Below are 13,034 nucleotides of genomic sequence, written 5' to 3'. Positions count from 1 at the left end.
TTCAATGCATTATTCTTCCTTGTTGCAATAATGTAATATAGTCCTACAGTAAATGTCCAAGGGGCCAAAGCCCAAAGTCCAGACAAAAACAACAGAGCAGTGTTTGAGGCAGAAGGAGGAGTGGTAGTAGAAGGAGGAGGAGGTTTGACTATAAATTGTACTGTAGTAGTGAAACAGCAGCCTAGTGTGCGTGTGCGTGTGTGTGTGTGTGTGTGTGTGTGTGTGGGAGGGGAAAGCAAAGGGGAGAGAGAACAAACCACCTTGCATTTGATCTTCTGACTGAGGGGAAATATACATCTCTACTGCGCATGGTGCAGGTGCTAACAAGCAAGGGAAAGTTTTAACACAAGGTTTTAAATTAGCATAGTGCTCTATCATTGTTCAGAATAAGAAGGCAGATCATCTGTCAGATTTGCGCGATGGACACTTTACACTGGGCGAACGAAGAAACAGTTGGCAGTTTAAACTTGAGTGTAATTTAAAACGTATAGCATCCATACCTTTTTAATGCTGTCTTACAACAATGAAGTGGTATTTACTCGCCTCTTTCATCCTCGTGGCCATGATGCCGCTGCCGAGCAACATGGATGTGGATGTCCCTGATCCTGCAGGTGAGTGAGGCTATATTGTAGTCATACTGTACATTACACTGACCCTGGTACAGGTGAGTGAGGCTATACTGTAGTCATACTGTACATTACACTGACCCTGGTACAGGTGAGTGAGGCTATACTGTAGTCATACTGTACATTACACTGACCCTGGTACAGGTGAGTGAAGCTATGCTGTACATCGGTGCTTTTCAACCCTTTTCATATCAAGGTCCGTTATTTATTCGGCATTTAAGCCACGGACCACCGTTTGATGAGATTTAGACTCTCAGACCCAAGACTTAGAATATTGTGTTATATCGTTGGATACGATTTTGTCCACAATTCCATGCTGAACTATTGATGTTGGTACCAAAAATAACAATTCTTTAATTAAGTAATGCAGATACTATTACAGACAATAATTTAACTCTTGAGAGCGTTAAACCCTTACGGGTCCATTTGGTTGCATTTTGCACCATTTAGCTGGGGACCACGTGGAACCTCCTCAAGGACCACTGGTGGTCCCCGGACCACTGGTTGAAGACCCCTGACCCCTGTACATCATGAACTGGAATGCAACATGATCTGATATTTCAAGAGTCCCTGGCTAGACTATACTTCGTCGTATGACGGGAGCGCTCGTCGAAAGTAGCCGATCTTATCTACATGTAAATGCTATAGCTTATAGCAATACATATAAGCTATTGATTGATTGATTGAATAGCCTACTTTATTAACAGTTACAGAGGTACGATTTACAATGATTGTTACCCCTAGGGTTTGTTTCCATTGAGGCCCTGTGTATTCAATTCATTAAGATAAATGTGTGTGTGTGTGTGTGTGTGTGTAGGTGTGTAGGTGTGTAGGTGTGTAGGTGTGTGTGTGTGTGTGTGTGTGTGTGTGTGTGTGTGTGTGTGTGTGTGTGTGTGTGTGTGTGTGTGTGTGTGTGTGTGTGTGTGTGTGTGTGTGCGTGCGTGTGCGTGTGTGGCTTAAACAGGATTTGATCTTACAGAATAAGCCAGGCGTATTGTTTGTGCGTATTGTTGTAACATAGTAGATGAAACAGTATGGTGTCAATTGTTCTTAATTAATGGCCACAACAATTACATCCACATATGGCTATAAGTATAGGTATACTTGTTTGTATTACAAACAAGCATTATTATGAAAGTATGTTGGCATACATGGGCTACTATTGAAAGGCCTGTTATTCACTCATTTGCCTATCATGGGGGTACAATTAAATTCCACCTTACTTCTGGGCCAAAATTATGACACTAATGTACATTGGATCTCAAAAGACTGACAAATATTCTTGAGAAAAAGTTGTGACAACAAACCCCAGCTTCCTTGACATAATAAAAAACTTGATGGATTATAGCCACAACTAATTAAAAGTAAACATTTGACCTATTAGCCTAGATGGGTTCGCTTGAAAGTCATACAGTATAAACCTGAGGCTTACAGTATATGGAATCTGTGGAATGTTCCTTCGTTTTTTTGTGTCGCCTCTCGCTGAAAATGTACCCACAGAAAGATTCTGTAGCATTTTTAATTGCACCATCCATCACAAAAACAACACAGCTTTAGCACCTTACACAACATTCCCTTGAAGCACATTTAGAGCATGCTTTAAATGTGAGCACATTTTTATGCATTCATATCCCAAGATCCCAACTGTGGCTTATAGACTTTTGGCACAACTTGAAACTAATAAAGTACCAGTCAGATGCCATGCCCGACTCTCTCTCGCTCTCTCTCCCCCCCCCCCCCCTCTCTCTCTCTCTCTCTCTCACCCTGTCTTTCTCCCTCTCACACACACAAGCACTCATTCACATGCACCTTTCTCCTGTGGAATGCAAAAAATTGGACAGAGTTGCACTCCTCCTCTTCTCCATCAACGACAGTAATCTCTCCACTTCATCTTATATATCATGCCCACTAGCTTGCTCTCTCACCGTAGCTGTCCATTTTCAACAGTACATTTTTGGTAGCTTCTGCTGTTTCCATAATCTGCGTGTGCATGTGTGCGTGCGCAAGTGCGTGCCCGTGTATGTGTGTCATTCTGTCTCTCACTCTCTCTCTCTCTGTCTCTCTTTCTCTCTATATCTCTGTCTCTCATCCTGCTGCCTCTCTAATCTCTGTAAATGGTTATCTGTGCTTTTAGGCAGCTGGCTGATGCCTCTTCCTCTGATAGCTCTCCCTTCTCACGTTTCCTCTCTCCCTTCTCTCGTTTCCTCTCTTCCTTCTACTTTATGGTGCTGCTTGTTTATTTTCTGGCTCCCTATAAACGTTTAATGACCACGGACCATTATCATTGCAAGAAAGTATTGGGTGTGTTCTTCTGCAGGGTCTGCAGATGGTTGGAAGGGAAGCCGTGTGAATGATACACACAAGGGAGAGGTGATGCAATATGCATGCATGATCTAGCTAGGGACTAAATTAGAAATGTAGAAATGATTGAGAGTGTGTGTGTGTGTGTGTGTGTGTGTGTGTGTGTGTGTGTGTGTGTGTGTGTGTGTGTGTGTGTGTGTGTTTGCTATAAATTAACAGTTGCAGTTCATGTGGTGTATGCATGTATCAATGTTATTTATTGATTAACTGTCTTCTTGAGGTTTAAAAGCTGATATCAAACATGATCAGATAGAGTGAACCCCGAGGCCTGCCTAACAAAATGTGAAAGCATTCTGTGGATATTGAACAGGTATTTACCCATTGCAAAGCAAAACATGTCAGTGCAACTCCAACAATTAGCACACCGCCACTGTAATGCTTGGTGTTGGCATGGTTATCGTAGAGACCTCAAAACAGGCTGTGGGTAAAGACGTAGTTAAAACTGTGTTCACAAACTATAGCATATGCTGTGCCAGTGGCAAATGTTTTTGTCATAATAACAGACACGCGCAACAATTACACGCTACCAAGTATGATAGCGGTTTTATCATTCTGGTTTCAAGGAAGACATTATGAGGAAATCACTTGATAGATCAGACACATGGCTGACTGTTACTGTGATTTGTTTCGTTTCTCTCTCTGTGTGTGTGTGTGTGTGTGTGTGTGTGTGTGTGTGTGTGTGTGTGTGTGTGTGTGTGTGTGTGTGTGTGTGTGTGTGTGTGTGTGTGTGTGTGTGTGTGTGTGTGTGTGTGTGTGTGCGTGCGTGCGTGCGTGCGTGCGTGCGTGCGTGCGTGCGTGCGTGCGTGCGTGCGTGCGTGCGTGCGTGCGTGCGTGCGTGCGTGCGTGCGTGCGTGCGTGCGTGCGTGCGTGCGTGCGTGCGTGCGTGCGTGCGTGCGTAGGGGGTATAGGAAGTGGTTCTATATTTACTTCAAATAATAGAGTGTGATTTTTTCCCTGTGATGAAATGGAGTGCAATCCTGAGAATTCTCAGAATGAGGTCTAGTAATCAGCATGTGTTCATTCAGGTGGAGAGAACCCAGGCTGTCTCTCTATCAGTTTTAACTATTCTATTCCATTCACACACACATTCTTCACTTTCTCTCGTGCTGTGCCATATATCACTATACGAAAGGATTGTAGTATATTTGAAAATTTGATATCTTAGATACAACAAAGATGATCATATCTGAAGGAAATTCTGTGCTAGTCATTAAGGGGTTATTAAAAAAAACAAAATCTTTAATCCAGCCTCTGAAAGGAAAGTCAATATATCTCCCTCAGAGGATTCAACATGGTGCCGGGGAGTAACTTGTCAGAGAAAGTATTAGCCTAGTCCAAGGTTACAGGTATTAATAAAGGAAAGAATGACATAGGACCTACAAGAATGGCATAACAAAGCCACTATTGTGTTTTAATATTAAATAACTGTTGTTTATTCCCTCTGTTCTGCTATAGTGCTGAACTGCTGTGAAGGAGATGTTCTCCTTCTGCTGGACTCCTCAGGAAGTGTGTCGTCTTATGAGTTCTCACGCCTGTTGCGGTTCGTCACCGACCTCCTCAGCCCATTTTCGCTGGGCCAGGGGCATGTAAGAGTGGCATTGCTGCAGGTTAGCACCAGTCCTCGCTTGGAGTTTGGCCTAGGTGCCCACAAGACCCAAGGAGACCTAAAGAAAGCTCTGCTCGGCACCAAACAACTCCTAGGAGACACCAACACCGAGGCTGCCCTCAGACTCGCTCGGCAGCACCTCGCGAGAGCACAACCAGAACAGGAACCAGGACTCCCGAAGGTCCTCGTGTGGTTGACCGACGGGGTAGAGCCTGGCAACGTGGACGCACTGATGTCAGAGCTAAAGAGAGATGGAGTAGCTGTGCTGGCCGTGTCAACAGGACATGGGAACTACAAGGTTCTGCAACGCTCAGTGACGCCGCCGGACGAGTCACACCTCCACTTTGTAGATATCGATAACATCAATCTCATCACAGGGGACCTGAGGGAGGCCATCATTGGTGTGTGCATTTCATATGCACGTGTGTGTGTGTGTGTGTGTGTGTGTGTGTGTGTGTGTGTGTGTGTGTGTGTGTGTGTGTGTGTGTGTGTGTGTGTGTGTGTGTGTGTGTGTGTGTGTGTGTGTGTGCACATCTTGCATACAGTTAAACCTGATAAGAATCATCATACTAATAGTTCAGTCAGATAACTCGCGTAATACCGGTGTGAATATAATATTTGATCCAGGCATTCAGGCTCTGATACATATCACTCCCTATGCAGCACAATTAGAAGACAATCATTAAGCACATGAACCCTAACGTCGCTATTCTGGGCATGTCATATTAGGCGAAACTTCTGTGAAAGTAGCAGATCTACAAGCTCACAACTTGTTCGCTGTGATGATGCGTTAACTTGTGAGCTTAGATAAGACCAGCTATTTTCAGGGGAAGGGATTAAGGGCCCTATTTTCGCCTGTGCCTTACCCATAATCCCTAAACTTATTTTTTACTACTGCCATTTTTTACTATTTAAAAAAAAAATCAAATAGTTCAAATAGCCGATCTACAAGCTCACAACGTGTCGATGTAGATCGGCTAGTTGAACTATAAAATAGTAAAAAGAATGGCAAAGAAGTTTAGGGATAATGGGTAAGGCACCGGCGAAAATAGAGTCATAGTATAGGGCCCTATCTTGCGCCGCCTTACCCCTTACCCCTAAACTTTTTTGCCAATTTCTACTATTTTGAAAAACATCTTAAAATATTTCAAATAGCCGATCTACAAGCTCACAACGTGTCGATGTAGCTCGGCTAGTTGAACAAAATATGGCTAATAAGTTTAGGGATAAGGCAGCGCACAAGATATGGTGTAGACGGCCCTATTCTGGGCGCCGTCTTACCCATTATCCCTAAACTTCTTTGCCATTTTTATACAATAGTTGAAATAGCAAATCTACAAGCTCACAATGTGTCGATGTAGATTGGCTATTTGAACTACTTGAAAATGTTTTTCAAAATAGTAAAAAATGGCAAAGACGTTTAGGGATAATGGGTAAGACGGCGCCCAGAATAGGGCCGCTAGGGGTTAAAGGAGGGGCCAACGAAGTATATATATGCCAGTATATACAGTATATAGTAGTTTAGATCAGGGATATCACAACATCCCCCATGAGAAAACAAAACCCACAAGGAAGTGGCGGTGGGTGAAAAGAAGCTCATACCAAACTACAGTGGAATAAGTTGCCAAATTGATTGGCTGCATGACACATCACATTTACTCACTTTACTGGTGCACGGTCACGGTCATGTGATCCACTCTAGTATTATGTGGCTGAACTAGCTCGCAAGTTGCACATATTTAGTTCCAACTTCCATGGGGTTTAATGTAGGCCTAATGTAGCAGAAACCCACTACACCAGAGGTGATACATTGTAGTCTGGTAACTGGCACAGTGGCAGAGAGGTGCTAAGGGGAAGCCTTTTTAGACAGAACCATGTGATCTTCAGCGACAGATTATGCTGTCAGAGTGACATTTTGTTCCATTACCTCTGTTCTCATCTCATTGAGCCTCAGTGTTGTCCTGTCTTCCAAGGCAGTGGTTCTCAAACTTTTTCATGTCAAGGACCCCCAAAGTTACACTTATTAGCCCGCGGACCCCCATTTGAAAAGATATGCCAGGGACCCCCATAAGAGAAGATTTTTTACGGCTCTAGCAGTGATTCTCAATCATTGTAATTTAAGGTTTGACATGCATTATGCTATACGGACCCACAATTAATGACATTTCTATCTCTGGGACCCCAATTCACATTGTAAAATCAATGTTAATTTAACTCTGAGAGTTACAGACCCATAAGCGTCCATTTGGTTCCCATCCATCATTTAGCTGGGGACCCCCTGGAACCCCCTGGAACCCCCTCAAGTACCCCTGGGGGTCCCCGGACCCCACTTTGAGAACCACTGTTCCAAGGCATGAGAAAACATACGCTTGCATTGCCATAGAAAATATGAAAAATCTAAACTAAGAAATGTTTGTACACATGTCTGTGTATACGTTCAACTCTTCCTCTGTGTTCTCTCCCATTGTCTCCACTTCAGAAATTATCCGAGCTGAGCGTCTGCGTGTGGCGCAGGTGACCTCCCATAGTGCCGTGCTGCAGTGGCGCCCTGTCTTGAGTGCAGACACCGGTTACTATCAACTCCGCTATAATTGTGTACGGAAAAGTGAAAGAGAACACCATTCTGGTGCACGAACCAGGTGCAGTGGTGGACAAAGTACTCAACCTCAGTACTTGCGTCAAAGTATAGATACTAGTGTAGATACCCCCGGTCAAATATTACTCAACTAAAAGTAAAAGTACCTCATTGTACTTGAGTTAAAGTATTGGAGTACTCGCTTTAAAAAAGTACACAAATTACAAAGTACAAAACATATCAGAAATAGTGAAAATAGCACATCTACAAGGTCACAATGGGTCTCATCGTGGCACGTTGTGATCTTGTAGATGGGCTATTTTCACTATATTTGAAGTACGGCTTAATATCATAATGTACTTTTTCCCATCCTAGAAATATATTAGAGTCAAAAGTACAATAGTTGTCTTTGAAATGTAGTGGAGTGTAAGTCATAAGTACTCAAGTACAGATACCCCAAACATTTACTTAAGTACAGTATTCAAGTAAATGTACTTTGTTACTGTCCACCACTGACCAGGTGTACTGGCCAGCAACACAAACGCACCCTGCCGGGAGACTCCAGCCGGGAAGAGCTGACCAACTTGCATCCTGACACCACCTACACTGCTTCCCTCACCCCAGAATCCAACCAGCAGTTTCTAAACACGCTCTCTGTTACCTTCACAACATTGCCAGGTGAGTTAGATGCAGGGACGTGCACAGATAGACTCTAGTTGGCGCTAGAGCACCTGCCCTTTGCCCTCTTGACCAGAAGTGCCCTTTTGAATAAGTTTTTTTTTTCCAGTTTACAGCAGGGGTCTTCAACAGGGGGTCCGGGACCCCTAGGGGGTCCTCAGAGTTACTACAGGGGGTCTGCCAAATCTTTATGTGATATGATTTTTCTTTTTACCATAACCACTCGAAACCTAGGATCCCTTTTCTGAGGAGAACTTTAGCCAAAAATAGCAGATCTACAAGCCCACAACGCCTCGCGCTGCGAGGCGTTGTGGGCTTGTAGATCGGCTATTTTTGGCAAAGAGGTATAGGTGTAGAGGGAAAAAACAGCACACCAAGTAAACAAAAAAAGAGTATAATTTACTTGAGCACCTGCCCCTCAAAATGTCTGTGCACGCCACAGGTTAGATGTGAATCAGGGAGAGGAGGACAGGCATATCGAAACTAAGAGATGGGCTTTGTGTGCGGTGAATGGAGAATGACAGTTTAACTAGGTGGAAAAATACAGTAAGGCTTGAGAAATGTGCCTGCAGACCCAGATACTCAATATGCTGAACTCTCGCCAGAGGCTGCGCTTGGTTGGGTTCCAGCTTTTTTTGAATGATTGATTGAATACTTTATTAACAGTTTGCAAATAAAATAGTGGTATACGATAATACAATGGTGCTTCAAGGATAACACAAAAATCCCTTAAGGGCTTGTTTCCACTGTGGTCCTGTGTATTTAAGTTCATTGAGACATTTAAAGACATACAATCATATACAAGACTCTAGTGGCAATAAAAAAAACGTATTATGTACAGTAAACATTTGGGGGGTGGGGGATCCTTTATTTTTTTACCACACTTTCATTGTGCTGTGTGTGTGTGTGTGTGTGTGTGTGTGTGTGTGTGTGTGTGTGTGTGTGTGTGTGTGTGTGTGTGTGTGTGTGTGTGTGTGTGTGTGTGCATTTGTGTGTGTGTTTATCTCAAGGTGGTGCGCAGAAACACTGCTGTCAAATAAATTCCCTTTTTTATATACATATATATTATACGGAAATGTACCTACCTGCTCTCGTTTTCAGAGGTGACGAGTCCGGCAGTGGTTTCGGTGTCGGACTCGGGCCCTCACCAGGTCCGTGTGAGCTGGGGTCCTCTGCAGCCTGCAGTGCAGAGGTACAGGGTGGAGTATGGCGTTATCCCAAGTGGACGTGTTCAAACCGTGACACTGCACAGTCATCAAAACTCTACCCTGCTCACTGGTCTGGAGCCAGGCACCACATACCTGGTTACAGTCAGCGCTCTGCATGCAACGGGCAAGGAGAGGGCCATGTCTGTCAAAGCGTGCACTCAGGAAGGTATGGTTTCACATGGTTCTATATTAGATAAAAAAAACATTGGTTATAATAAAATACAATACAATTTAATACAATGGTAGTAATTAAAACATGTCATGTAAACTTGTTGGAATTGGTACAGTTGAAATCAATAATATATCAGTATTCGGATATTGACCCACGGGCCGCATTATGTGAAGGTGGGGGTCTCCCTGTCTCTCTAGCCTTTTAGTTAAACAGAAAATACTTTTTCAGCATGTTCTCCCCTTGTCCCCTAGGCCTAGGGTAGGTAGCCTCACAAAAAATGCAGTAATCCTGGTCTCTATACTGCCTCCCCATGGTCAGCCAGGGCGCCTGATGGAGGGGAAAGGAACTGGTTGGAATAACGTGTTCCTTCCACGCGCTACGTCCAACTGGGGAAACTCCCCCTGGGCAGGTGATAAGAAGCGGCTTGCTGGCTCCTCATGCATTGAGGGAGGCATGAGCTCAGTTCTGAGCTCTCCCTAGGCTGGCAGAGGGAGTGTAGCGCCCAGGATTACATAGGCAATTGGCACTGGGGGCAAAATCGTGGGATAAATATAATTGTATACAATTTTATGAGAAGTGAGCAGACAAAATTGAAACTGGAAAACAATTCAATTGAAGCTGATAAATGGGTACTCTCTCCTGATTAGATGAAATTAGCAACCCACCTGAAAATGTATTTTCTGTTTATTATTAAAGAGCTGGAGAGACGGGGAGAGCCCTGTTATTAAACAGTACTTCATGGTACATGGTCCCAGACTTTTTTGTTGTATAATTTAAAGTTTCTTCATCACCAGATTCCTACTTGGGTTTGCTTTAATGCAGTGGTTCTCAACCAGTGGTCCGGGGACCACCAGTGGTCCTTGGGGGGGTTCCAAGTGCTCCCTGGCTAAATGATGGAGAGTTGGTGACCAGATGGACCCTTATCGATCTTTAACTCTTGAGAGTGTAAAATGAAAAAATGTTTCATTTTACGCCCTCAAGAGTTAAATTATTGCTAAACATCTGCATTACTTATTAAAGAATTGCTATTTTGATCAACGTTTGCCTGTCATCTCATCAGTACAGCAAGGAATTGTGGACAAAATCTTATCCAACGACAATGAAAATAAGTTTGGTGGTCAGTGGCTCAAATGCCGAATAAATAATGGACCTTGATATGAAAAGGGTTGAAAACCACTGCTTTAATGGACATGGTAATTTATCATTTTTTTCCACCTCACCTCCCCATAGCGGCGCTCCCAGCACTGGCTGACCTTCAGCTGACCCGTATCCATGGGCAAGAGGCCGTGCAGGTAGAATGGCGCCATGGTGGCCACAAGGCAGACCTGAGAGGCTATTGGCTCAGCTGGGAGGCTGAGAGAAACACCCGAAGGCCATCGTCAAAGCCTTTGTTCGAGATCTCTTCTATATACTTGCCGCCGGGGACTCAGCGTCTCACGCACCACCTTGCACCCAGCAGTCGAGTGTGCGTGTCCCCCGTCTACGGGTCTGGTCGAGGAGATGGAATATGCTGCGTGGCAGAGAAGCAGACAGGTTATTTTCAAACAAAATCTTGATTTAAAAAAGAACATCTTTCCAAATAATTCAACAAAGATCTTGTATGGGAGTCCCACTCCCTGGCACAAAATAATCAATATATTGTAGGCCTACACAGCTATAGATATTCATATCTGATTCCTATGTGAATAAATGTCAATGGTGGAAAGTACATGTACTCAAGTACTGTATACTTAAAATAAGAAGAATTCTGAGGTATTTTTTTACTTTCTTCAGTATTTACAATTTTCAATACTTTTACTTCTACTCCACTACGTCTTGAGAGGAAAATATTGTACTTTTACTCCAATACAATTATATGGCTATTTGAAAATAGCAGATCTACAAGCCAAGCCCACAACTCGTCGGGGTGCGACATGTTGTGAGCTTGTAGATCGGCTATTTTCAAATGATTTTTTAATACATTTTGAACTTGTGAAATGGAACATTCTGCACAATGACTACTTTTACTTTTGGTTCTTTAAGTATATTTTGATGCCAACACTTTTGTACTTTTACTGAAGTACATTTTGAATACCAGGCTTTTATTTCTAACTGAGTATTTCTAGATTGTGGTATTGATACTTTTACTTAAGTAAAACATTTCAGTACTTTTTCCACCACTGATAAATGTCTATGTCTAAATAATTATTTATACACAATACATGGTGCATCATCAATGCTAACGTATGTACTGGTACCACCAGAAAATAATTGCCTTCTGCCTCTGTTTCTTTCTTTCTCTCCCTCTCTTCCCTCTCTTCTTTCTAATAGATACAGTGAACTGGGGCCGGTAATTATAAAACCTGTGGCAATCAGGCAGCTGATGTGAAGATAATTGGTGTGAAATCATGTGTTTTAATGTCACACTGGGCTGGCAGCACGACCGGCCCCTGCTCATTATTCATGAACACTGGTATTGTAGTGCTCTCAAAGGACTATATCAGTGGCGTGCACAGACATTTTGCGGGGCAGGTGCTCAAGTAAATTATACTTTTTTTTGTTTACTTGGTCTGCTCTTTTTTTCCTCTACACCTATACCTCTTTGCCAAAAATAGCAGATCTACAAGCTCACAACGCCTCGCGAGCTTGTAGATCTGCTATTTTTGGCTAAAGTTCTCCTCAGAAAAGGGATGCTAGGTTTCGAGTGGTTATGCTAAAAAGAAAAATCATATCACATAAAGATTTGGAGGACCCCCTGTAGTAACTCTGAGGACCCCCTAGGGGTCCCGGACCCCCTGTTGAAGACCCCTGCTGTAAACTGGGGAAAAAAAGGGCACTTCTGGTCAAGAGGGCAAAGGGCAGGTACTCTTGCACCACCGAGAGTCTATCTGTGCACGTCCCTGGACTATATGATGATGTTTCCTGGATTCTTCAGATCAAAGCAAAGCGAAGCCCATGCAGCATCAACAGCCCCCGAACGAAAAGTCCATGCCTACAGTATCTGACAACGACAGGGATTATTTATCTCCATTGTGAACTATTTAATGTTTTAATAATACCTGTTACTTTGTTTTGTATTTAACTTTATTCTGCCTTGTATTTAACATGCTACTGCCTTGTTGATGAGTGAATTTATGTAACTGTTCGGGGGGAAAGCACTTAACACCATGGTGTCATCATGCTCAAGGCCCATATTTAAAAAAAAATGTTTTAATAAAAACATGCTATTGGTTGTAGTTTTAGCCAGTGGGGAGAGGTTCTTTCATACAAACCACATTAGGAGCACAACTAAGATGTCAAAATGTTTTGTTACCTAGCCAATAGGTTATATATTTCTGCTGTCGGGGCAGAAACCAGCTAACTCTAAAATGTTGATTTTTCAGGAAATGAAAAAACAAAACAAAAAGTGGAGTTAGGAGGTTTTGTTCATCATTGATAAGAACAGCTGAATGGACCTCCAAGCTCACAACGAGGTTGGAGGTCAAAGGGGGGTGGAGCCAGGAGTCAGCAAAACCAGCTAACTCCACCCCCCTTTGGTGGACTGGTGGCTGGTTTAGAAGAACGTTTGAGGATCCAATGGAGTTGGCTGGTTTTGTCAGAAGCGCTTTTTAATATATTTTTTAATCAACACACAGACGTAAAAGGTGTTCAATAGCACTGATTTATGGGGGGAAAATGCAAACGCGGAAAATTTGAGTTAGCTGGTTTCTGCCTGACAGCAAAGATAATATATGTTGAATTTGGACAATTTTGTGTTTAATACTCTGATGATTTGAACTGCTGATTAGTAGTGTCAAGTTATTTGATGAACTGTGCTTATATTTTTATA

The 13,034-nt window shown here is 43.0% G+C and overlaps 1 protein-coding gene across 1 annotated transcript; it reads left to right on the top strand.

The window, feature by feature from the left end:
• Positions 1-230: 230 nt before the first annotated feature.
• LOC311048770 (von Willebrand factor A domain-containing protein 1-like) lies at positions 231-11,810 on the top strand. The gene is made up of 7 exons (XM_084062058.1): positions 231-611; positions 4,443-4,994; positions 7,073-7,232; positions 7,689-7,846; positions 8,948-9,220; positions 10,457-10,759; positions 11,537-11,810. Exons 1-7 carry the CDS (start codon positions 524-526, stop codon positions 11,557-11,559), a joined length of 1,557 nt encoding a protein of 518 aa, XP_083918184.1. The 5' UTR covers positions 231-523; the 3' UTR covers positions 11,560-11,810.
• Positions 11,811-13,034: the final 1,224 nt, after the last annotated feature.

Source organism: Gymnoscopelus microlampas (genome assembly GCF_963454915.1).
Source record: "Gymnoscopelus microlampas genome assembly, chromosome: 7".
Classification (NCBI taxonomy): domain Eukaryota; kingdom Metazoa; phylum Chordata; class Actinopteri; order Myctophiformes; family Myctophidae; genus Gymnoscopelus; species Gymnoscopelus microlampas.
Note: the sequence above shows the minus strand (reverse complement) of the source record. Positions and strands in the feature narration are given on the sequence as shown.